At 39.6% G+C, this 25,546-nt stretch overlaps 1 protein-coding gene across 1 annotated transcript; it reads left to right on the top strand.

Annotated features, from left to right (window-relative positions):
• Positions 1–6,469: 6,469 nt before the first annotated feature.
• LOC143643241 (olfactory receptor 8C8-like) lies at positions 6,470–7,396 on the top strand. Its single transcript, XM_077111987.1, has one exon. The coding sequence runs from the start codon at positions 6,470–6,472 to the stop codon at positions 7,394–7,396; it is 927 nt and encodes a 308-aa protein (XP_076968102.1).
• The last annotated feature ends 18,150 nt before the right edge of the window (positions 7,397–25,546 follow it).

Genomic DNA, 25,546 nt, shown 5'->3' on the forward strand with positions numbered 1-25,546 from the left:
TGGTATGCCCTGAGCATTTGAGACACTACCTCATGTAACTTACTTGTGCCTCAGGACCTGCTTAAGCCCCTATCTCTAATAAACTGTTTCCATTTTATGATGGAGTGCTGCTATGAATGCCTAGCTTTGTGGGTCAGACAACACCCAGCTCATGATAGGTCACTCAGGTCTTATGGTAACTTGGTGGCCCATGGCTAAGCATTCAGTCTCTACTAAGGCCCAGTAGCAAGTTGGAAGCTGTTTCTCAAAAGGAGAGTAGCTATCTGCAGCAGATGATAAGGCTTTGCTCCAAGATCCTAAGAGTTTGCAGTGTGATTTTCTTATAGGGTCTCGCCAAAGGCTCCAGACAGCATCCCTGCTACTGGCACTTCCAGCACCATTGGCTCTGTAGGATCATATAGCTCTAATGGCAGAGCAGCTTGCACAGCAGCCTGGACATGTCACAGAGCCTCCTCTTATTCTGGTCCTCACTCAAAACTTTCAGCTTTCCTGGTCACTTATTAAATGGGCCAGAGTAGCACACCCAAATGATGAATAGGTTGTCTCCAAAATCCAAACAGGCCAACTAAGTGCTGTGCTTCTTTTTTGGTCATAAGAGGGGCCAGATGCAATAGCTTATTCTTCATCTTAGAAGGGATATCTAGACATTACCCATGTCACTAGACGGCTAGAAATTTCACTGAGGAGTAAGGCCCCTGTACTTTTGTTGGATTTATCTCCCATCCTCTGACACAAATGCTTGACCAATAAGTCTAGAGTAGTTGCTACTTCTTGCTCACTAGGTCATATCACATGATATCATTAACATAATGGACCAGTGTGATGCCTTGTGGGAAGAAGAAATGATAAGGTGCCTGCAGACAAGATTATGATGTAGGGCTGGAGAGTTGAAATATCCCTGAGGTAAGACTGTGAAGGTAAATCCAATATAATGGACCATTGTGATGTCTTGTGGAAGGGGGAAATAATCAAGTTCTCTGTGGACAAGATTTTGACATAAGACTGGAAAATTGATAAAGTTGATATACCCCTGAGGCAGGACAGTGAGGTTTACTGCTGACCTTGTCAGCTGAATGAAAACTGTTTCTGTTGGTCCTTACTGACAACTATTGAGAAAAAATCATTTGCCAGATCAGTAGCTGCATATCATGTGTGACGGGATGCGCTGATTTGCTCAAGCAATGATACCACATCTGGAACAACAGCTGCAATTGGAGTCACCACCTGGTTGAGTTTATGATAATCTACTGTCATCCAAGTCCCATCTGTTTTCTGTATAGGCCAAATAAGAAAGTTGAATGGGGTGTGGTGGGAATCACCACCTCTGCATCTTTCAAGTCCATAAGAGTGGCATTAATCTCAGCAATCACTCAGGAATTTGGTAGTGCTTCTGATTCACTATTTTGCTAAGTAGAGGCAGTTCTAGTTGATTCCACTTGTGCTTTCCTACAATAACAGCCTTATTCCATAAGTCAGAGAACCAATGTGGGAATTCTACCATGCTGAGTGTGTTGATTCCAATTATCCATTCTGGAACTGGGGAAATGACCACAGAATGGATCTGAGGATCCACTGGACCCATTGTGAGATGGACCTGAGTTAAACTCCATCAATTATCTGACCTCTGCAAGCCCTTACTCTGACTGGTGGACCAGAGTGACATTTTGGGTCTCCTGGAATTAGTGTCACTTTTGAACTGGTGTCTCGTAATCCCTGAAATATCCAATCATTTCCTTTTTCCCAGTGCACAGTTACCCTGATAAAAAGTCATAGGTCTCTTTGGGGAAGGCTGGGAGGAAGGATAACAGTATAAATTTGGGGCTGTGTAAAAGGGTCCTTCCTCAAGTGTCCCAGGCCCTCCCCTCATTTGAGAGGCTCTTGGTCTGTAAACTGCCTCAAATCTGGGATTGATTAAGGGGTTGTGACTCTCTACTTATGTAATTCAAGTTAGATTTCTGTTCAATTGACTTAAAACTCTTCTGCTTATACATCTCAACCAGAATTTAATAGACTGCCCATCTATTTTACCTCTAGGTACCCCATGATCTACTCACCAATGCCACAAGTCTCTGTGAGCCAGATTATTTTGACTGCTGCTTTGAGTCTACCATCCATTATGGTGGCCACACCCACCATTTCTACAACATGGCTGTCACGACATAGCTGCTGCCAACTTGGGATCCAATCATCCCCATTGTGTTTAAGGAGTTCAGCTCAGTGACAGAAGTTTCCACAGTAATATCTGACCTACAGAGAAGAGTGACTAAAGAACTCTTCAGGGATGAAGGAGCTGGTCTCATGAATTTATTTCTTGAGTTTCTGGTGAAAGATGTGTCCTCTAGACATTTCTGGGGTGGGTGAACAAGTCTTCCATGATAAATCTACACTAATATTCCCATCTCTCTGAGCCCCTGGATCCCCTCATCTACATTAACCCAGGACATATCAACCTCAGATAATGTCTGCCACCTTGTCAGCCAACCATCCAAACGAACTGTTAATGTCCTTTCTAACCCTCAAGCTAGAACATTGAATGCAGAATCTCTGCTTAGTGGGCCCATATCAATAAATCCAGCTTGATTCAAATTTATATTCTTTCCATCATTATCCCACACCCTTAATATCCATTCCTGCACATATTTCCTTGATTTCTGTCTATACAGATTGGAAAACTATGTAGTTATTTTGGAGTATAGGGTAATTCCTCATGGGTCACACTTTGTACCTCACTTTCTGGGGCCTCTTGAGACTTTTGTCTAGTTATAGGTCTTGAAGAAAAGAGGAGTGGTGGGGGTGGATCATGAAAAGAAATAGATGAGTTTTTCAAGCCAGTTACTTCAGGACATTCCATTTCATTTTATCTGGTGAAAGACTGTTAATCATTCCAGACAGAGGAGTGAGGGTTGTTTCCCTAGGGGTGGTGGTTATAGTGTTAGCAGGCACTGAAAGGTTAATCTCATTAGGTGGAGGTTGGATGGCAGACTCCTCTGGGGAGAAAAGAGGTTGGGAAGCTGTTTCCTCAAGGCAAGCTGGAGGTCAGGAAGTTCTTTTCTCAGGGCAGTCCATTACAGCAAAGTCTCAGCAGATTCCAGAGATCCCATCTCCCCATCACCATCATTATCAAGCCATATATCACCATCCCACTTTTCAAGATCTCATTCTTGAGAAGCACAAGGTTGAGATTTTAGTTTACATTGTAAATCTGCTACTTGCACAATGAGGCTGTGTCTCCTTTTCAGAGATCTCAAGTCTGCAACCACAGGAAAAAGATTTTCTTTCAAGGCACGCATAGAAACTTTTACATCATTCATATAGTGCTTAAGGTGCCTTTCCTTCATCACTGTATCCAGCATATTTAACAACACTAGCCAACATCATTATACCTCTTAATTCCACAAAACACCATGAAGTTGTCAAAAACATTCTCACCCAGAGCCTTACCTCATATAAATGTACAATAGCAGAATCTAAATGGTGATATTTTAAGTATCCCTTTTGCCAACTCATCCCATGAACTGTCAGTGCCATCTTGATTATTGGAAACAGAGTCATTAGTGCCTTTGAATCTAGTCAGAGTAGAAAACCAATTTTAAAGCACAGTTTTAAGATTCTGCACATCTGTAATCAACTGACTGATGATTTAATACCCTAGCCTTCAGGTTTATCAAACAGTCATGAAATATCCTTGTAGCCACGGCTAGGCCAGTGCTTGCCTGACCAGACAACTGGGCATAATCCTTGGCCAGGCTGACACCAGAACCAAACCATCACAGAGCCTTACACACCCCTTTCCAAAAGGAGACCCAGAGCCCTCAAGAGTGCACAGACATGGAGGAAAGAGTTAGGAAGTAAGTCAAGTCTCCTTTCTTGAATGCACCACACCCACATGTGTCACCACAACCCCCACAACCCATGCCCCCATCCCTGTACCCCACACACCTGAGCCCTGCCACCTGGTACCCCAAGAAATCATGTTCCAACCACTGCCCCAAGGACCCATACATCCTCACCACACCCCCACCACCCTAAGCATACACACGCCTTCATCCCACCCACCCCCACACCTATGCACCCAAGCCTTGCCCCCTCAACCCCTGAACACCACCCCATGGGGGGGTGCAACAGAATTGAAGAGTACCAGTAAGGGTAATTTAAAGTGAAAAAAGGAAATAGGGGAAATAACATATAGATCTGACAAATAAAATTCAAAGGATAAGGTGGTAGATTCAAGAAATGTTTTTCTAGTAATAACTTTGAATGCTAATGAATTAAACTCACCACTTAAAAGATACAAATTGGCAGAGTAGATTACAAGAGACTCATCTTAGACCCAAAGACACAAATAGATTGAAAGTAAAAGGACAGAAAAAGATGTTTCATGAAAGCTGCAACCAAAAGAAAGCTGCAACCAAAAGAAAGATACACTAATATATAATACTACACTAATATCAGGCAAAATGGACTTTAAATGTAAATATGTCATAAGGGACAAGGAAAGATACTATATAATAATACAAGGGGTGATGGTAGGACCCTAGATTAGGAAGGTTTAGAGTTTTCCAAGCCTGAGGTGATAATCTTAACACAAAAACAATATGATGAAGAAGAAGGTTCAGGAGATTTTAAGGAGGAAGTCCTGCAAATTGTGAAGACCAGATGCTAATGGTGAGTGAGAAGGAGGAACCCAGATGACAATCTGTTTCTGGAATAGCTAACTGAGTAGATGATGGTACCCTTAACTCAGAAAAGGATGACAAGAAAAAAGTCAATTCTGGGGCCACAAAGAGATGTAGAATTCAGTTTGGGGCCATGTAAGTGGCGCTGTCTAGCAAACGGAATTGTGAACTTAAGAGTCTGTGCTTATAAGGGAATAAAGAAGAATAAAGGATGATAGCAATTAAAGGATAAGTTAATGGAGAAGGAAGTCTAAAAGTTACCCAGCACTTAATATATGCCAAGCAGTGTTCTAACTGCTCTAGGAGTTATTGGAATTTAATCCTCAAAACAGCCCTAGAAGGTAGAAACTATTAAATCCATTATATAGATGAGATAAAGAGGCTTGGATGGAATAACTTGTCCAAAATTACGCATGTAGTAGTTGGAGGAGTTTGAATTCAAGCATCTTTAGCCTGACTCCAGAGTCCGTTCTATTAACATTTTACTCCTCTTTGGATGTGGAAGACACCAGAAGACAGATAATATTAAAGCTATGATATAATAGTATACCAATTCCCAAGAATGTACAAAAGTTTTGGAAATGGAAAATGACTCCTAAAATTGAGCATAGGCTCTAGAAGTTAATGTAGATAATGCACAGGAGGCTATTCCCTCCCTGTATGGAAGGCTCAGAATTCTTAATGTGAACTGCTACTTGGAGCAAAACAAGTCCCAAAGGAACCACTGTCAACTCACTGACAAAAGATATAAACAGAGCTCAATAATTTCTTCCCTGGAGAGCTTGGTCATGGTCAAACTTTGCATAAAATTCTAAATGAGAAGCTCATTTTCCAAGCTTCCAATCAAGTTACTGAGATCCATGGAGAGTAAGATAAATTTCCAGTATCAGCCAGTTCATGGTTTGGAGACATAAAGTTGATGCATTTGCCTTGCAACAAAATAGGCATTCTAGGCAAAACCACAGAATCACAGTCCTTTCCTCTAAAACCTATCCCAGCTCCTCAAAGACTGAGATTTGTGTTATTTCATTATCCTCCATTATCAGAACCTTTGTCTCCTTCAGGACAGCGAAGGAGAAAGAACACTGAAGCTCCATTGGCAGTAAGGTCTCCAGGCAGAAAGAGAGTTAAACTTGCCTCTGTTCTGATGTTTCCCATCCCACAGCTACAGGAGTGGAGAGGACTGGGGAGGTCCCCTGACTTCATGAATAATTCATCCTGATTTTGAGGTGAGACTGTAAGAAGGGGAGGTGTGGGAAGAATGTAGGGCTTTAGGGGAAATCCTCAGCACTTTCACCTAGCGAGTTACTGAGTATCTGAAAGGTAGAAGGAAGAAAATGGGCTGAGCAATGGGTATAGAGAGAATCACAGTGACTTCCCAGTCTCAGAGCTTCAAGAATTTCTACAGTGAGTGATTCCAAGTACCATTCTCAGCTCCCTTTGCTTCCCTGCTGCAATACCTTGGCTATTCCATTTATCCCTGCAAAATATTATTTCCTTATGTCCCAAATGTGGATGTGATTTTGTTGCTCACACTAAATGACTTTATGCTTGATTGTGCCTTCCCAGTAGAGGGGAGGAAATTTAAAAAAAACATGGAAGGAAAGTTCAAATGAGAGAAGAAAGGTAAAATGGATAGTCACTGTTGCCATGGCTCTGTTTCTAAAATGCAGCCCCCACAGCCATGCTTAAGCCTCAATAGTCCTCACTCTAGAAACAAAAGATTGGAGGCCCCTTGTAATGTGGCATTCTTTTCTCCTTTCCTCACAGACCATATCCCTGAAGACAAGGCAATGGAAAATGACTCCTTAGTAACTGAAATCATCCTGGTGGGATTTACAGAACAACCTGAACTCCAGCTACCCCTCTTCTTCCTCTTCTTAATTAACTTTGTGGTCACTGTGATGGGGAATTTGAGCTTAATTAATCTCATTTGTCTGAATTCTCACCTTCACACTCCCATGTACTTTTTCATCTTCAACTTGTCTTTTATTGACCTCTGCCACTCCTTTGTCCTTACCCCTAAAATACTGATGAGCTTTGTGTCAGAGAAGAACATTATCTCCTTTGCAGGATGCATCACTCAGCTATTTTTCTTTTGTTTCTTTGTCCATTCTGAGTGCTATGTGCTGACAGCCATGGCCTATGATCGCTACGTGGCCATCTGTAAGCCCCTGCTGTACACCGTCACCATGTCACCTAAGGTCTGTTCCCTGCTTATGTTTGGTTCATATGTGATGGGGTTTGCTGGGGCCATGGCTCACACAGGAGACATGGTCAGACTGTCCTTTTGTGATTCCAATATCGTCAACCACTACATGTGTGACATTTTCCCCCTGCTACAGCTTTCCTGTAGCAGCACCTATGTCAATGAGTTGGTGGATTCCATTATTGTGGGCACAGTTGTCATAGTATCCAGCTTCATTATTTTCATTTCCTATGCTTTGATCCTCTCCAATATCCTCCACATCTCATCAGCTGAGGGTTTGTCCAAAGCTTTCAGCACTTGTGGCTCTCACATAATAACTGTTGCTCTTTTCTATGCTTCTGGATTGTTCACACATCTGAAGACCTCTTCTGTTGGTTCTATGGGCCAGGGGAAGTTTTTCTCAGTGTTCTATACCAATGTGGTCCCCATGCTGAACCCTTTTATCTACAGCCTAAGGAACAAAGATGTCAAACTTGCTCTGACGAAAACCCTAAGGAGAATTGCAAACTGAGCCAAGCCAATGAATAGTCCAACAAAAAAATCATTAAGCATGTATATAAGTTCTTAGAGCACAAATATTAAGTCTAAGGATATGCATATTTATGATTTTGATAAACATTGTCCAGTTGTCCTAATTGAACCTAAGTATTAATTCATGTGAGTTAAAGTCGTCTCTCAGTTTCAGAGGATAGACACATTGAGCTAATTCCCCACCTGAGAAATGAATGTGGTGCACATTAAGCAAACACAATGAGACCGTTGAGACCATAGGCATGGCTGCAGCCACGTCCAGGGGGCTGGGTCACGAGTACTGGGCAGGATTGTGGCACAATGGCCAGACTGTTTCTGTTGAAATACTTCCTGCTGTTGGCCTCTCTCTTGGGCATACAAAATGTATAATCATGGATTTTATGTAACTCTTTCTACAAAAATCTCAACCAATTCCAAATCCTTATTAAAACACAAACTAAAAAAGAAGAAAAGGAAAAGGAGAAGAACGTGTCAGTAAAAGGACAACAATGCTTTCTCCCCAAAGACTGGCTACCAGCAATCCTGAATTCTTCTGTCACGTGACAAGACACATGGCTGTGTCTGGTGATCCCTCTTCTGGGTTTTGTTGCTTTTGGCCTCTTGCTTCTGTGTTGTTCTCTCTCTCTCTCTCTCTCTCTCTACCCCCATACACACACTCCCTCCTTCTCCCTTCCTCTCCTTTCCTCTTCCTCTCCCTTTCCCTCTCCCTCTCTCTCTTCCATTCCCCTCCTCCTGCATCCAGATATCTTTATGAATTATCCTGAATCTGAACTTCCCTTGTATCAATTCCAAAAGCATCCACATTTTTCCTGCCCAGGTGATCTCACCTGACTGAGGCTTCTGCCAACTTTGTAACAACTAAAGCTCCATGCAATCCTGAGCACAAATGAAAAAAAGACCAAGCTTTCAAAATACTCTGTTTCTCAGCTCCCCTAATATCTAGGCTCTCCATGATGTTTATTATCTATTATATATAATATATATGTGTGTATTTTAACATTTGTGGAGAATATATTTTTGGTCTGTGATTCTCTTGGATTTTTATTGTTATTTTTGTTGGAGTAAAGTTTACAATTTCATCATAAAACTCAACAAGGATTAATTATGTAATTGCCAATGCTAATAGTATCAATACTTATAGGTGTCTAGATGATATCAAAAGAGATCCATACTGCCTAATGAAGTGGGATTCATTAATTCATGGTAGGATGATCTGCTTCATGACCATATTTATTGGCTAGAATGGATGTTCCATAAGAATTAGGACTACTCTGGCACAGTTCAGGGCTATCTACACAGAATCAAATGCAGGGTTCAGTACATTGTAGGTGCTTATTTAAATGCTTTTACCTTAGATGAATAATTTTTTTGAAAAAGAGAGTCTGACATCCAGAAAGCACCAGATGTACGTGGGAGGTGGGAAATGATGACCAAGGAGGTAGTATTGTGTGTCAGGAGCTGGAAACAGAGCCTTACATATGTACCTGTCCTCCCGTGGACTTAATCACTGAGCGCTAGAGAGCAGGGGTAGCAGACAAATCTGACAGAGGCCACAGGAGAACAGCATCTCCCTTCGCCTTCCAGAGAAGTGTATCACCTGACTCTGGGGTTGGAAACAGGTTGAAGGAGAAGGTAAGAAGAGTCATGGTGGCACGAGTGAAATGGACTGATTCCTGATCACAACCAGATGCTTCTGGAGACTCCCTGAAATTCTTAAGGCAATGTCACAGTTGTTGAATTCCTGCATTTGCAGATAGAAATTATTTTAGCACAACATTAGTGGTTTTGAAATCTTAGAATTAGAGATACACTAGTGGAATGACTCCTGTCCATGGTGATTTATAGTTAAAAACATTTCTGGCAGATTATCATTCAGGTTCTGCCTGAATATTTCTAGCCGTAGAACACCTGGAAGGAGAACTAACTCCAGTTCTTCAGATTATAGATATCATGGCTCTGATAAAGATATTATTTCCCAGAATCTATTAAGTGAACATCAATCAGACATAAAATCCACAAGCTCTTTAAGATGTTTTGAAGAGGTAAAATAATGAATTTTTTGCCATTCCAATAGTTCCTTATTCCCAGTACAAAAGCCTGATAGAGCACGATGCATGACATTAGATTATTGGGAGTTAAACATCATTGTACGCTGCAGGCAATGATTATTTTTAATTCAGAAAATACTTTTTTATTTATGGAGGAGTAAGATTATAATTTCTAAAAAATGAATGTCACTATTCTCGCCCTCAAGAAACTGATTAACCTCGGGGAGAGACAAATCTTTCAATTACATTAATCACATTGCTATTAGAAGGCCAATTCATACAGATTTGAAATAATTAACCTTATTTTTTTTTAAGATGTGACATAATTTTTTTTTCACATGGGTAGGCATCAGGAAATGAACCCAGGTCTCCAGCAAGAGCAGGTGAGAGCTCTGCCACTGAGCAACTGCTGCCCACCCAACATAAGGATTTTAATTGCAAGAAAGTAGAATACAACTCACAAAAGAAACTTATAGATTTTTAACACTGATCCAGGCAGTGCATAGAAGCAGTCACCAGGTTGTGCTAGTGATTCAGTCACGTTTTTAAAGCTACAACATGTACACTCCTTGAGATTCATGCTTTGCATCTTTCTCAAGCTCCTAAAATGTATAAGCAAGGATTTTACATAACTCCTTATATAAACACTTCAACTCCTTTTTCAAACACATAAACTTAGAAAAAAAGATGTGCTTTAGAGAAAAATTTAAATTAAACAGGTTGATTATATTCAATTTGCAAAATTTATTGAGCACCTACTATTTTGGGCACTGGATTGTCCAAAAGAATGACTAAGACATAGCAATCACAATATAAATAACATATACAAATATAAGCAAACACTTCTAATACAATAGCTCACTAGAATGAAAGTTCCACAAAGAGCTTGTTGTTTTATTTTCTGCTCTGACCCCAACATCTAGAACACAAGAAGAACCCAATAAATATTTGTTGTATTAATGAATTATTTAATGATTAATATATAATAGTTGTTGATAGAAAGTGCTATAAACACTTAGGTATATTTTGGTAATGTTTTCTAGTTTTAAATAGTTCTAATATAACTGGTGATCTAAATGCATTCCTATAAACCAATGTTTTCAACCATCTTAAATCCATTTGATGAGCATTTAAATTTCACAAATCCCCCAAGACTCTGATGAATACCCCAAAGGAATAACATTATTTGGCCTTCTTTACAATAAGTGGTGTCAAGAAAATATGCTCATTCATTCTATCATATAATCTTCCCAGAAATTTTGGATCAATATCTAGCTTTATGAAACTATTGGAACTTATTTTATTTTCAATAAACAAAATTTTAAGACAAATAATTATTTTACCTGTACATGACATCTCTGTAGATTCTGACATGCACAAAATGACCATTCCCAACTTTGTGAGAATTGTTGTTTTGAACAAACCTTGGTTAAATATTTCTTTGCTGCCAACTTTGTTTATTCAGCAGAAGACAAACTTTTAAAGGATATGAATAAATCTGTATGCACTTTGGCATCTAAATCAATGCAGATTATAGAATTTAGCACATCGATTCTGTGATACCCTTTTATGTTGAATCTAAACCATTTCTCTTTTTTCTCCTCTCATATTTCTCTATTGCATATTCCTGATTCTGTCCATTCCTTCCTGGAAGGCAATGTGTGTTAATACAAAAAAAGCACAGAGGTTGGATCCAGATAAAGTAGGTTGTAAAGTTGGATTTACCACATTTCAGTGACCTTCGGTAGATTTTTTTTTTTATTAATTAAAAAAAATTAGCTAACACAACATTTAGGAATCATTCCATACTACATATGCAATCAGTAATTCTTAATATCATCACATAGATGTATGATCATCATTTCTTAGTACATATGCATCGATTTAGAAAAAGAAATAGCAAGACAACAGAAAAAGAAATAAAATGATAATATAGAGAAAAAATAAAAGTAAAAAATACAAAAATATATAAGAAAAAAAACTATAGCTCAGATGCAGCTTCATTCAGTGTTTTAACATAATCACATTAAAATTAGGTAGTATTGTGCTGTCCTTTTTTTTTTTTAAGAAATCATACCATTCTACATATGCAATCAGTAATTCTTAACATCATCACATAGAAGCATGATCATCGTTTCTTAGTACATTAGCATCGGTTTACAAGAACTAGCAATACAACCAAAAAAGATATAGAATGTTAATATAGAGAAAAAAATAAAAGTAATAATAGTAAGAACAAAACAAAACAAAACAAAACAAAAACCTATAGCTCGGATGCAGCATCATTCAGTGTTTTAACATGATTACTTTACAATTAGGTATTATTGTGCTGTCCATTTTTGAGTTTTTGTATCTAGTCCTGTTGCACAGTCTGTATCCCATCAGCTTCAACTACCCATTATCTTACCCTGTTTCTAACTCCTGCTGAACTCTGTTACCAATGACATATTGCAAGTTTATTCTCGAGTGTCGATTCACATCATTGGGACTATACAGTATTTGTCTTTTAGTTTTTGGCTAGATTCACTCAGCATAATGTTCCCTAGGTCCATCCATGTTATTACATGCTTCATAAGTTTATCCTGCCTTAAAGCTGCATAATATTCCATCGTATGTATATACCACAGATTGTTTAGCCACTCATCTGTTGATGGACATTTTGGCTGTTTCCATCTCTTTGCAATTGTAAATAACGCTGCTATAAACATTGGTGTGCAAATGTCTGCTTGAGTTTTTGCCCTTAATTCCTTTGAGTAGATTCCCAGCAATGGTATTGCTGGGTCATATGGCAATTCTATATTCAGCTTTTTGAGGAACCGCCAAACTGCCTTCCACAGTGGTTGCACCATTTGACATTCCCACCAACAGTGGATAAGTGTGCCTTTTTCACCGCATCCTCTCCAGCACTTGTCATTTTCTGTTTTGCTGATAATGGCCATTCTGGTGGGTGTGAGAGGATATCTCATTGTGGTTTTGATTTGCATTTCTCTAATGGCCAGGGACATTGAGCATCTCTTCATGTGCCTTTTGGCCATTTGTATTTCCTCCTCTGAGAGGTGTCTATTCATGTCTTTTTCCCATTTTGTAATTGGGTTGGCTGTCTTTTTGTTGTTGAGTTGAACCATCTCTTTATAAATTCTGGATACTAGATCTTTATCCAATATGTCGTTTCCAAATATTGATTCCCATTGTGTAGACTGTCTTTCTACTTTCTTGATGAAGTTCTTTGATGCACAAAAGTGTTTAATTTTGAGGAGCTCCCATTTATTTATTTCCTTCTTCAGTGCTCTTGCTTTAGGTTTAAGGTCCATAAAACTGCCTCCAATTGTAAGATTCATAAGATATCTCCCTACATTTTCCTCTAACTGTTTTATGGTCTTAGAACTAATGTTTTTTTTTTTTTTTTTTTATCCATTTTGAGTTAACTTTTGTGAAGGGTGTGAGATATGGGTCTTCTTTCATTCTTTTGCATATGGATATCCAGTTCTCTAGGCACCATTTATTGAAGAGACTGTTCTGCCCCAGGTGAGTTGGCTTGACTGCCTTATCAAAGATCAAATGTCTGTAGATGAGAGGGTCTATATCTGAGCACTCTATTTGATTCCATTGGTCGATATATCTGTCTTTATGCCAGTACCATGCTGTTTTGATCACTGTGGCTTCATAATATGCCTTAAAGTCAGGCAGTGCAAGACCTCCAGCTTCGTTTTTTTTCCTCAAGATGTTTTTAGCAATTTGGGGCGCCCTGCCCTTCCAGATAAATTTGCTTATTGGTTTTTCTATTTCTGAAAAATAAGTTGCTGGGATTTTGATTGGTATTGCATTGAATCTGTAATTCAATTTAGGTAGGATTGACATCTTAACTATATTTAGTCTTCCAATCCATGAACACAGTATGCCCTTCCATCTATTTAGGTCTTCTGTGATTTCTTTTAGCAGTTTTTTGTAGTTTTCTTTATATAGGTTTTTTGTCTCTTTAGTTAAATTTATTCCTAGGTATTTTATTCTTTTAGTTGCAATTGTAAATGGGATTCATTTCTTGATTTCCCCCTCCGCTTGTTCATTGCTAGTGTATAGAAATGCTACAGATTTTTGAATGTTGATCTTGTAACCTGCTACTTTGCTGTACTCATTTATTAGCTCTAGTAGTTTTGTTGTGGATTTTTCTGGGTTTTCGACGTATAGTATCATATCGTCTGCAAACAGTGATAGTTTTACTTCTTCCTTTCCTATTTTGATGCCTTGTATTTCTTTTTCTTGTCTAATTGCTCTGGCTAGAACCTCCAACACAATGTTGAATAACAGTGGTGATAGTGGACATCCTTGTCTTGTTCCTGATCTTAGGGGGAAAGTTTTCAATTTTTCCCCATTGAGGATGATATTAGCTGTGGGTTTTTCATATATTCCCTCTATCATTTTAAGGAAGTTCCCTTGTATTCCTATCCTTTGAAGTGTTTTCAACAGGAAAGGATGTTGAATCTTGTCAAATGCCTTCTCTGCATCAATTGAGATGATCATGTGATTTTTCTGCTTTGATTTGTTGATATGGTGCATTACATTAATTGATTTTCTTATGTTGAACCATTCTTGCATACCTGGGATCAATCCTACTTGGTCATGATGTATAATTCTTTTAATGTGTTGTTGGATACAATTTGCTAGAATTTTATTTAGGATTTTTGCGTCTATATTCATTAGAGAGATTGGCCTGTAGTTTTCTTTTTTTGTAATATCTTTGCCTGGTTTTGGTATGAGGGTGATGTTGACTTCATAGAATGAATTATGTAGTTTTCCCTCTGCTTCGATTTTTTTGAAGAGTTTGAGGAGAGTTGGTACTAATTCTTTCTGGAATGTTTGATAGAATTCAGATGTAAAGCCGTCTGGTCCTGGACTTTTCTTTTAGGAAGCTTTTGAATGACTGATTCAATTTCTTTACTTGTGATTGGTTTGTTGCGATCATCTATGTCTTCTTGAGTCAAAGTTGGCTGTTCATGTCTTTCCAGGAACCTGTCCATTTCCTCTAAATTGTTGTATTTATTAGCGTAAAGTTGTTCATAGTATCCTGTTATTACCTCCTTTATTTCTGTGAGGTCAGTCGTTATGTCTCCTCTTCCATTTCTGATCTTATTTATTTGCATCCTCTCTCTTCTTCTTCTTGTCAATCTTGCTAAGGGCCCATCAATCTTATTGATTTTCTCATAGAAACAACTTCTGGCCTTATTGATTTTCTCTATTGTTTTCGTGTTTTCAATTTCATTTATTTCTGCTCTGATCTTTGTTATTTCTTTCCTTTTGCTTGCTTTGGGATTAGTTTGCTGTTCTTTCTCCAGTTCTTCCAAGTGGACAGTTAATTCCTGCATTTTTGCCTTTTCTTCTTTTCTGATATAGGCATTTAGGGCAATAAATTTCCCTCTTAGCACTGCCTTTGCTGCATCCCATAAGTTTTGATATGTTGTGTTTTCATTTTCATTTGCCTTGAGGTATTTGCTAATTTCTCTAGCAATTTCTTCTTTGACCCACTCGTTGTTTAGGAGTGTGTTGTTGAGCCTCCACGTATTTGTGAATTTTCTGGCACTCCGCCTATTATTGATTTCCAACTTCATTCCTTTATGATCCAAGAAAGTGTTGTGTATGATTTCAATCTTTTTAAATTTGTTAAGACTTGCTTTGTGACCCAGCATATGGTCTATCTTTGAGAATGATCCATGAGCACTTGAGAAAAAGGTGTATCCTGCTGTTGTGGGATGTAATGTCCTATAAATGTCTGTTAAGTCTAGCTCATTTATAGTAATATTCAGATTCTCTATTTCTTTATTGATCCTCTGTCTAGATGTTCTGTCCATTGATGAGAGTGGTGAATTGAAGTCTCCAACTATTATGGTATATGAGTCTATTTCCCTTTTCAGTGTTTGCAGTGTATTCCTCACGTATTTTGGGGCATTCTGATTCGGTGCGTAAATATTTATGATTGTTATGTCTTCTTGTTTAATTGTTCCTTTTATTAGTAGATAGTATCCTTCTTTGTCTCTTTTAACTGTTTTACATTTGAAGTCTAATTTGTTGGATATTAGTATAGCTACTCCTGTTCTTTTCTGGTTGTTATTTACATGAAATATCTTTTCCCAACCTTTCACTTTCAACCTATGTTTATCTTTGGGTCTAAGATGTGTTTCCTATAGGCAGCATATAGAAGGATCCTGTTTTTTAATCCATTCTGCCAGTCTATGTCTTCTAATTTGGGAATTCAGTCCATTAACATTTAGTGTTATTTCTGTTTGGGTAATACTTTCCTCTACCATTTTTCCTTTGTATTATAGATATCATATCTGATTTTCCTTCTTTCTACACTCTTCTCCATACCTCTCTCTTCTGTCTTTTCATATCTGACTCTAGTGCTCCCTTTAGTATTTCTTGCAGAGCTGGTCTCTTGGTCACAAATTCTCTCAGTGACTTTTTGTCTGAGAATGTTTTAATTTCTCCCTCATTTTTGAAGGATAATTTTGCTGGATATAGGAGTCTTGGTTGGCAGTTTTTCTCTTTTAGTAATTTAAATATATCATCCCACTGTCTTCTAGCTTCCATAGTTTCTGCTGAGGAATCTACACATAGTCTTATTGGGTTTCCCTTGTATGTGATGGATTGTTTTTCTCTTGCTGCTTTCAAGATCCTCTCTTTCTCTTTGACCTCCGACATTCTAACTAGTAAGTGTCTTGGAGAACACCTATTTGGGTCTAATCTCTTTGGGGTGCGCTGCACTTCTTGGATCTGTAACTTTAGGTCTTTCATAAGAGTTGGGAAATTTTCAGTGATAATTTCTTCCATTAGTTTTTCTCCTCCTTTTCCCTTCTCTTCTCCTTCTGGGACACCCACAACACGTATATTTGTGCGCTTCATATTGTCCTTGAGTTCCCTGATACCCTGTTCAAATTTTTCCATTCTTTTCCCGATAGTTTCTGTTTCTTTTTGGAATTCAGATGTTCCATCCTCCAAATCACTAATTCTATCTTCTGTCTCTTTAAATCTATCATTGTAGGTATCCATTGTTTTTTTTACATCTTTTCTACTTTATCCTTCACTTCCATAAGTTCTGTGATTTGTTTTTTCAGTTTTTCTATTTCTTCTTTATGTTCAGCCCATGTCCTCTTCATTTCCTCCCTCAATTTATCGATTTTGTTTTTGAAGAGGTTTTCCATTTCTGTTCGTATATTCAGCATTAGTTGTCTCAGCTCTTGTATCTCATTTGAACTATTGGTTTGTTCCTTTTATTGGGCCATATTCTCAATCTTCTGAGTGTGGACCGTTATCTTCTGCTGCTGGCATCTGGGCATTTAGTCAGATTTCCCTGGGTGTCGGACCCAACAAGGTTGCAAGATTTTTCTGTGAAATCTCTGGGTTCTGTTTTTCTTATCCTGCCCAGTAGGTGGCGCTCATCGCACACGTTTGTCTCACATATTTGGAATGGATCCCCCCCGGTCACCGATCTCCGCGGCCTGGGGATTTCCGATCCAATTCTCTCCGTTGGTTCAGGGGCCGCGCGTGGTGGGGGCGTCAGCCGCCACGGCTTGAGGGGACCCTGTGGCTGGTCGCCGGCCGCAGCAGGCCCGGGGAATTCGCCACCAGACCAGGAAATCACCCACGGGGGAGGAGCGTCGGTCACCAGCCGCTGCGGCCTGGGGAATTCCCCACCGGACCAGGAAGCCGCCCGCGGGGGGGGCCACCACGGCTTGGATAGCCCTCTAATCCGAGACTCGTAGCCTCGGACTCGAAGCCGAGACTCGAAGCCGCCCGCAAAAGAGGGGCACCGGCCGCCTCGGCTTGGGAAACTTGCCTCTCCGAGACTCTCAGCCGGCCCGGGAAGAAGGGAGGGAGTAGCTCCGGCCGCCGCAGCTGCCGCTGCTCAGGAAATCGCGTGCTACTCGGCGATCTCACCGTAGCTGAGTCTCGCAGTCAGACTAGCCAGTCCAGACTGGGGTACGCTGTGTGTCCATTCCCTGCCGTAGCCCCGGGAGCTGTTCTGCACTGTTTCAGTTCACCTAGTAGTTGCTTTGGAGGAGGAGGAACTAAGACGCACGTACCTTACTAAGCCGCCATCCTTCGGTAGGTTTTTTAACTAAGAATTTCAGTTTGCTTCTCTGTAAAAGATGATCATCAGATGCACTTGTTTTGTTCATTAAAGCTTCCAGAAGATACTATGCCAAAATTGAATGATTTTTAAAAAGGGAATTTATTAAGTTACAATTCTAAAGCCATAAAAATGTCCAAACTAAGACATCCAGGGAAAGATACCTTGACCCAAGGAAGGCCTACAGGTCAGAAACACCTCCAGCAGATGGGAAGGCAGGTGGCTGGCATCTGCTGGTTCTTTGGCTGCTTCTGGATTCCAACAGTTTCTCTAGAGGTGTTTTCTCTCTGCATCTCCAAATGTCTGGGTCTCATGTTGGCTCTAAAGCTTTTTCCAAAATTCTTCCCATTTCAAAGGACCCTGGTAAACAAATCAAGACCCACCTTGAATGGGTGGGGTCACATCTCTATCTGATCAAAAGACCACAACTGGGTGTGCCACATCCCCAAGGAAGTAATCTAATTAAAAGGTCATTCCCACAGCTGGGTGTGTCACATTTCCATGGAAACAGTCCTATCAGATTTTCCCATCTGTTTTAGTTTGCTAGCTGCTGGAATGCAACACACCAGAGACAGATTGGCTTTTAATAAAAGGGGGTTTATTTTTTTGGTTCTTCACAGGAAAGGCAGCTAACTTTCCACTGAGGTTCTTTCTTACGTGGAAGGCACAGGATGGTCTCTGCTGGTCTTCTCTTCAGGCCCCTGGGTTCCAACAACTTTCCCTGAGGTGACTTCTTTCTGCATCTCCAAAGGCCTGGGCTGAGCTGCTAGTGCTGAGATGAGGAATGTTGAGCTGCTAGGCTGTGCTACTTTGCGCTCTCTCATTTAAGCACCAGCCAATTAAGTCAAACATCACTCATTGCAGCAGACACGCCTCCTAGCTGACTGCAGATGTAATTGGCAACAGATGAGGTTCACGTACCATTGGTTTATGTCTGCAGCAACAAGATTAGGTATGCTCACCTGGCCAAGTTGACAACTGAATCTAACTAATACACCATCCTAAACAGTAGATCTGGCCCCACAAGATTGGATCAGGATTTAAACATGGCTTTTCTGGGTACATAAAAGTTTCAAACAGCACACATGCATGTTATTTTTGCCTTCTGAGGAGCAAAAGACATAAATGCGAGTTGCATGGGGAAGTATTCAATCTACTCTCAAGAAGTGTCTCTGTCACGTTCTTCTTCTTCCACAAAGTGGGACACAAGATTTTCTTTTCTTCATTTGCATTAGGAAGCTATATTTGCACAAAATTGAGGAAACAAAGAAACTTCATGTTGTAGATAGCCCTGTGGTCCTTAGATAATGACAGTAAGCTGTGTCTTTTGCTCTCCCAATTAGGGAGCCCAGAATATTTGCCCAAAACTTAGGAAGAGCTAGGAGATAAAAGGAGCTATAAATGCACATATATGGGACAGTGACAATGTTACATTTTACCTAATTTAGCATGAATTACTCAGGGCCAGGAAAAAGTGTTCAATAAATAAAGTTGCTGTGAATTTTGTCCAAAGAGTGGGCAGTTCAAGAAACACCATATATCCCTTGAAATAAAAGTGAATGTAAAAAAGCTAACAGTTTTTACTTTTAGCCATAAAAAAGAGGTCCAAACTTCAAATTGGCTCTGTCTAGTTCTATTTTATGGAATGAACTTAATCAAGAATAATTGCTGAATTTTAATAAATACTTTTTTAGCATCTGCAGGGATGACCATATGATTTCATCCTCAGCTCTATTAATAAATTAATTATATTAATAGCTTTCCAGATGTTGAACCATCCATGCATTCATGGAATAAACTCCACATAAATAGGATGAGTTATTCTTCTTTCTTTTGCTGAATAGTGTTTGCTAATATTTTGTGTAAGAGTTTTGTATTGATATTCATAAGTGAGTTTGGTCTGTAGTTTTCTTGTCAGATTTTGCCATCAATGTAATGCACACTTCACAAAAATAATTTTAAATTTTTCATCTTTTTCTAGTCTCTGAAACAGTTTAAATATTACTGGAATGAGCTGTTTGTTGGTAGAGTTCTCCTGTGAAGCCATCTGAGACTCATAATTTTTTGGTATAATCCTTTAACATCTTTCTCTATTTTGACTTTAGATTTTCTAAATTGGTTTTATTAAATTCTGTTTTCCTAGAGTTACATTTCATACAAGTTTTTCAATTTATGTGAATAGAATCAAGCAAAAAAGTTTATTTTGTCATTATTGCCTGTGTTTCTATAATTACTGTCCCCTCATTTCTTATTTTTTATATTTGTGCTTTTTCCATTTTTCTGAATTAGTATAGCTAGTAGCTGATTTATTTTATTAATTTCTTCCTGCTGTGAAGAACAGTTTATCTTCCCTTATATTCCCAAACTATGTCACTAACTAACCATCAGATGTTTCTATTTGAACATGAACATTGATAATACTTTTACATTTCTAACTTACAACTGACTGTTGGTTATAATCATAGATCAAGACCAGGGTTCTGGACTCGGGATTCACCATCGAACATAGTGTTGAAGCCATGGAGAGGGAGAGATGTCTCAGGAAGAGCTGAGAAGTAAAGCTGGCCAACTTTAGAAAAGAATCAGTCTTGCTGCAGATCAAGATGTCATGATGTTGTGAGGTGAAAGAATTGTGGTAATGTGGCAGAAGGATTCATTTTAGGTGTCTGACAATGAGACACTGATCAAATCATGTCTATCAGTTACTGTAAGTCAGAAGTCTCCAAATCTGTTCCAGTTCATTGACCACTAAGAACTAACATTTCCTCAACACCAAGCTGAAAGAACATCATGCAAGATGCCCTATCCTTGATTGGTGAGAGAAGTGAAGGCCTTCAGAATTTACAGTATATGGTATTTTCTGCAGAAATCATAGATGCTGTTGCTAGAACCTGGAAAAATTCCTCTGAGTTTATGTCATTTTAAATACTCTCTCATAAAGAAACTGGTTTCCAAAAGATATAAGGCAGTGCCTGATTAAGTCAAATTTATACTCTCATGTCTATACAACCCAATGCCTAAATGGAGAAAATGTAGGAAAGTTATCCTCAGACTTTAAAGACACTCTTTCCATTATCAATCCTTTTCCGTTTTGATCCTTTTGGGCCTGATTTGTGACTTTTTCCTACTCATTTCTTCCAATGTTATCTTTTTAATTTTTCTATATTCTTATCAAAGTGTATTTAATCTCATCCTTCTTCATTCTTGATTCTTTCTTATTAGTTCAAGATCCTATGGACCCAAACACAGTTTCCTAGAGGATGAGACTCAGCAATACGCAGAGGACAGATTTGCAAGGTTCAGTATGGCTTTAACTTACTTCTAATAAATGAGTTAATATGTGCTCAGTAAATGTTCAGTATGGTTATTATCATAATCTAGGTAAGCTCCAGACATCAGATTTACCTACCTTCTTTAAAGGTCTCCTACCTCTTACATATTTGGAGAAAATGAGTTTTGTCTCCCATCTCCTCCTCAGCCCGTTCCATGATACAGGTGCTTCTCTGTGGTAACCTCAGCTCCACCTGACACTGCCTTGCTCCTAGTCACAACGAGGAGGACATGAGCCACCTTTCTGCTCAGGATGCTGCTGCTCCCTCCATAAGAGCCAGCAGAGGGGTAAGTGCAAGGAAGGCCTGACTTCCCTTTACTGCCTTGTTCTCTCAGCAACACACATTGTGAAACTCTCCAATTTGTCAGAGAAATATGAACAAAGCAAATCATATGGACTCATTACTTTATATCATTTTCCCATAATCCAAAAGAAAGTACCAAATATTCTTCACAAAGAGTCTCTTCAAGGACTCCTCAACTTTCTAACCTCACTCAGAAAGCACCCCATTCATTCTTCTGAATATTATGACTCTCCATCAACCCATCTGTCTACATGGTTTGCATGACCCTGGTCTGTCTTCCACCCTGTCCTCAGGGCAGTTTATGAGGGTGTATTCTCTAAAATATGAGCTATGCAATATGTGCATAAAATTATCTTCCTGGATAAGCAACCTCTCCAAGTGTTGGAACACTATTACCTATGGCACCAAGGTATCTACCTTTGGTCTTTGATAAAGCTGCTGCCATAACTGAAGAAAAAATAACTTAATTCACTATGATGTACCTTCATATCATTGTCTGCCCCATCTCCCAGCCAGAAATGTGGTTTTGCTTGAATAAAGCCATTTTGCCTGCCAAGAAAAAGACAGACATCAGAAGGACTCACTGTATTTATCTCTTGAGCCTAGTATAGAGTTCAATAAACAGTGGGTACTTAATAGATACTAAGTTGCATGCACTGAGCCACTCTAAGACATACAAAATGGTATAATCCAAGAGAATACTTCCAAGTTTGGAAGAGACTTCCAAATTTTAAAAGTGGAAAAAAGACACTGCTTAGAAAAAAAGAGATTAAAATTCTTCCTTCTTTGGAAAAAAAAGATGCTTGAGTATGATGCTGCATTAGTCAGGGTTCTCTAGGGAAGCAGCACCAGCAGGAGATGTCTTTAAATATGAGATTTTTATCAAAGTGTATCCTGCAACTGTGAGGATGCACGAATCCAAATTCTGTAAGGCAGGACGTGAGTTGACAACTCCAATGAAGGTGTTCAGTGAAGGCCCCAGAAAAGGCTGGCTGGCTAAAGCAGAGAGAGACAGTCTCCTGAATTCTCCTTTAAATCCTTCAACTGATATGATTTAATAAACCAGCCTTTTGGTTTATTATTCAGCCATGAAATGTCCTTGCTGTAACAGTTAGGCCAGTGCTTCCTTGACCAGACATCTAGACACCATCATTTGGCTAATTTGACTCATAAACCAAAACATAATAGTCCACCCCTTGTCAATTCAGCAGCTATAACACGCCACCTACACTATACTGAATCTCTAAATAGAACACAATAACAGACATTTTTATTTCTCACCTAATGATATTAAATTGACCAATGTACCACCAGAAATGCTCTAATCTCTCCAGAATAGGTAAGTCCTTGGGTAGCATTCACTCTTAAAATTATATAACTTAAATGATATGAATAATGTAACTTATGTCATATGATAAGGGAATAAGAAAGAGAAGAAGACAGATATTTTCTTTATGTACAAATGCAAATATACGCATAACGAAGCAAGGAAGAAATATTCATACCATCATGATCCTCATTTCTATAATTGGTCACATGGTCATAGTTCATATGGTTCATATGTGTCCTCCACCACCACCCATTCCATGCTTCCTCTACCCTCTGCAAGCACTTCAGGCGGCCATGGTTCTTTGCCTGGAGGGGTGGCCCAAACCTTCATTCCTGAAGTTTCTGGGCCATTGGTAGTCTTGCCAAGATTAGGTTGTTGCATTTCTCCATTGACTATAATCACAGAGCATGGTAGTAGTAAAAGACACCCTAAAGAATATTCTGTATTCCAGGAAAATCTTCTATATCTCCATTGTGTAGTTGCAGTCCTATTACAACTTGATAGTCAAGGTCAATCACCCCAGCCAGTACAATAATCCCTTTCCTTGCTTGTTGATTCAATGGCATGAGAAGCCAAAAGTGGCCAAAGGCAGTCTACAATTCTAGTTCAGTGGAATTATTGTTGTATCTTCTTGAAGGAATAAGACCTACACACCAGCAGAGTATAAGACTGCAGGGATAAGAAGCAAAATTTTTTCTAGTGGATCACTTGGGGTGATAGTGAGTGGTGCCCCTCCCATTTCCACCACTTGATTCCTGGACCTGTGAATCGGCTATGGGAAAAACAGAATCATAGAGTTGATGCTGATTCAGAGCATGAACAGCCTCCTGGAGAACACTGCTTTATCCCTTCAAGGTATTGCCACCTAATTAGCACTGTAATAGCAGCTTCAAAAGGCCATTCTACCATTCTGTCAACCCCACTGCCTCTGGATGATGGGAAACATGGTAAGATCAGAGAATTTCATGAGCATGTGCACATTGCCACACCTAGTTCACTGAAGTGGGCTCTTTAATTATAAGCATTGCTGTGCAGAATAACAAACATAAGCTCACAGATAGTAGTTTTGGCAGAAGCATTGCTTGGAGGAAAGGGAAACCCATATCTAAGTATGTGTCTTTTCCATTTGGAACAAATTGCTGCGTCTTCTGTGATGAAAGTGGTCCAATGTCATCAACCTGTCACCAGGTAGCAGGTTGATCACCTCAGGTAATGATGCCATATAGGGGACTGAATGTGGATGTCTGCTGCTAGCAGTTTGGGAGCTCAGAAGTGGCTGTGGCCAGGTTGGCCCTGGTGAGTGAAAAGGTCCATTTGTTGGCCTCCATCCCTACCACCATGACCACTTTGTTCATGAGCCCATTGGGCAATGACAGGAGTGGCTATGGAAAGAGGATGACTGTTATCCACAGCACTGGTCACCTTATCCACTTGATTATTAAAATCTTCCTCTGCTAAAGTCGCCTTTTGGTGAGCATTCACATGGAACATAAATATCTTCATGTTTTTTGCCCACCCAGGAAAGTCCATTACATACCACTTCCCCAGACCTCTTTATCATCAATTTTCCAATCATGTTCCTTCTAAGTCTCTGATCATCCATCCAAACCATTAGCAACAGCCCATGAGTCAGTACACAATGCACCTCTGACCAGGTCTCCTTCTAAGCAAAATGAAAAACTGGGTACACTGCTCAAAGTTCTGCTCACTGAGAATATTTCCTCCACCACTGTCCTTCAGGGACATCCCAGAAAGGTGATAGAGCACTGCAGCTGTCCATCTTTGGGTGGCACCTGCATATTATGCCTAACCATCTTTAAACCTCACCTGAGTTTTTTCCTTTCTTTAGTTGACTGAGGAAGAAAATCCCCAAGAGGTCATTGTCCTGGGCAGTTAAAGAGAAAAAAATGTGGCAAAAGTGGGGGTCATGGGCATTTGGGCCACTTTCTCATGTAACTTATTTGTGACTTCAGGACCCACTCAATCCCTATGTCATATATACTATTGCCATTTTATGATAGAGTGCTGCTGTGTATGCCTAACTTTATGGTTTGGTGGATCAGACAACACCCAGCTCATGATAGGTAACTCAGGACTCATGGTAACTTGGTGGCCCATAGTTAAGCATTCAATCTCTGCTAAAGCCTAGTAGCAGGCCAAAAGCTATTTCTCAAAAGGAGAGTAGTTATCTGCAGAGAATGTCAAGGCTTTACTCCCAAATCCAAAGGGCCGGCATTGTGATTCTCCTGTAAGTGCCTGCCACAGGCTCCAGACAACTTTCCTATTTACCACTGGCACTTCTAGCACCATTGGATCTGCTGGATCATACGGCCAAACTGGCAAAGCAGCTTGCACAGCAGCCTAGACCTGTTGCAGAGCCTCCTCTTGTCCCAGTTCCCACTCAAAACTAGCAGCTTTTCCTGCCATTCAGTACTTGGGCTAGAGTAGCACACCCAAATGAGAAATATGATGTCTCCAAAATTCAAAAAGGCCAACTAGGTGTTGTGCCTCTTGTTTACTCATAGGAAGGGCCAGATGAAACAGCTTATCCTTCACCTTAGAAGGGCTATCTTGACATGGCCATTGGACATCTAGAAATTTCACTTAGGCAGAAGTCCCCGGTATTTTTGTTGGATTTATCTCCCATCCTCTGACATGAAAATGCCTTACCAATAAGTCTAGTGTAGTTGCTACTTCTTGCTCACTAAGTCATATCAATATGATATCGTTAACATAATGGACCAGTGTGATGCCTTGTGGGAAGGAGAAATGATAAGGTGCCTGCAGACAAGATTATGATATAGGGCTGGAGAGTTGAAATACCCCTGAGGTAAGACAGTGAAGGTATACTGCTGGCCCTGACAGCTTAAAACAAACTGTTTCTAGTTTTCCTTACTAACAGCTATTGAGAAAAAGTCATTTGCCAAATCAATAACTGCATACCAGGTACTAGGTGATATGTTAATTTGCTCAAACAATGCTACCACATCTGGAA

The sequence above is a fragment of the Tamandua tetradactyla genome, chromosome 8 (assembly GCF_023851605.1).
Source record: "Tamandua tetradactyla isolate mTamTet1 chromosome 8, mTamTet1.pri, whole genome shotgun sequence".
NCBI classification, from domain to species: Eukaryota; Metazoa; Chordata; class Mammalia; order Pilosa; family Myrmecophagidae; genus Tamandua; species Tamandua tetradactyla.

Coding starts and splice junctions, on each gene's coding strand:
- LOC143643241 (XM_077111987.1), top strand. CDS start 6,470: ATGGAAAATGACTCCTTAGTAACTGAAATCATCCTGGTGGGATTTACA.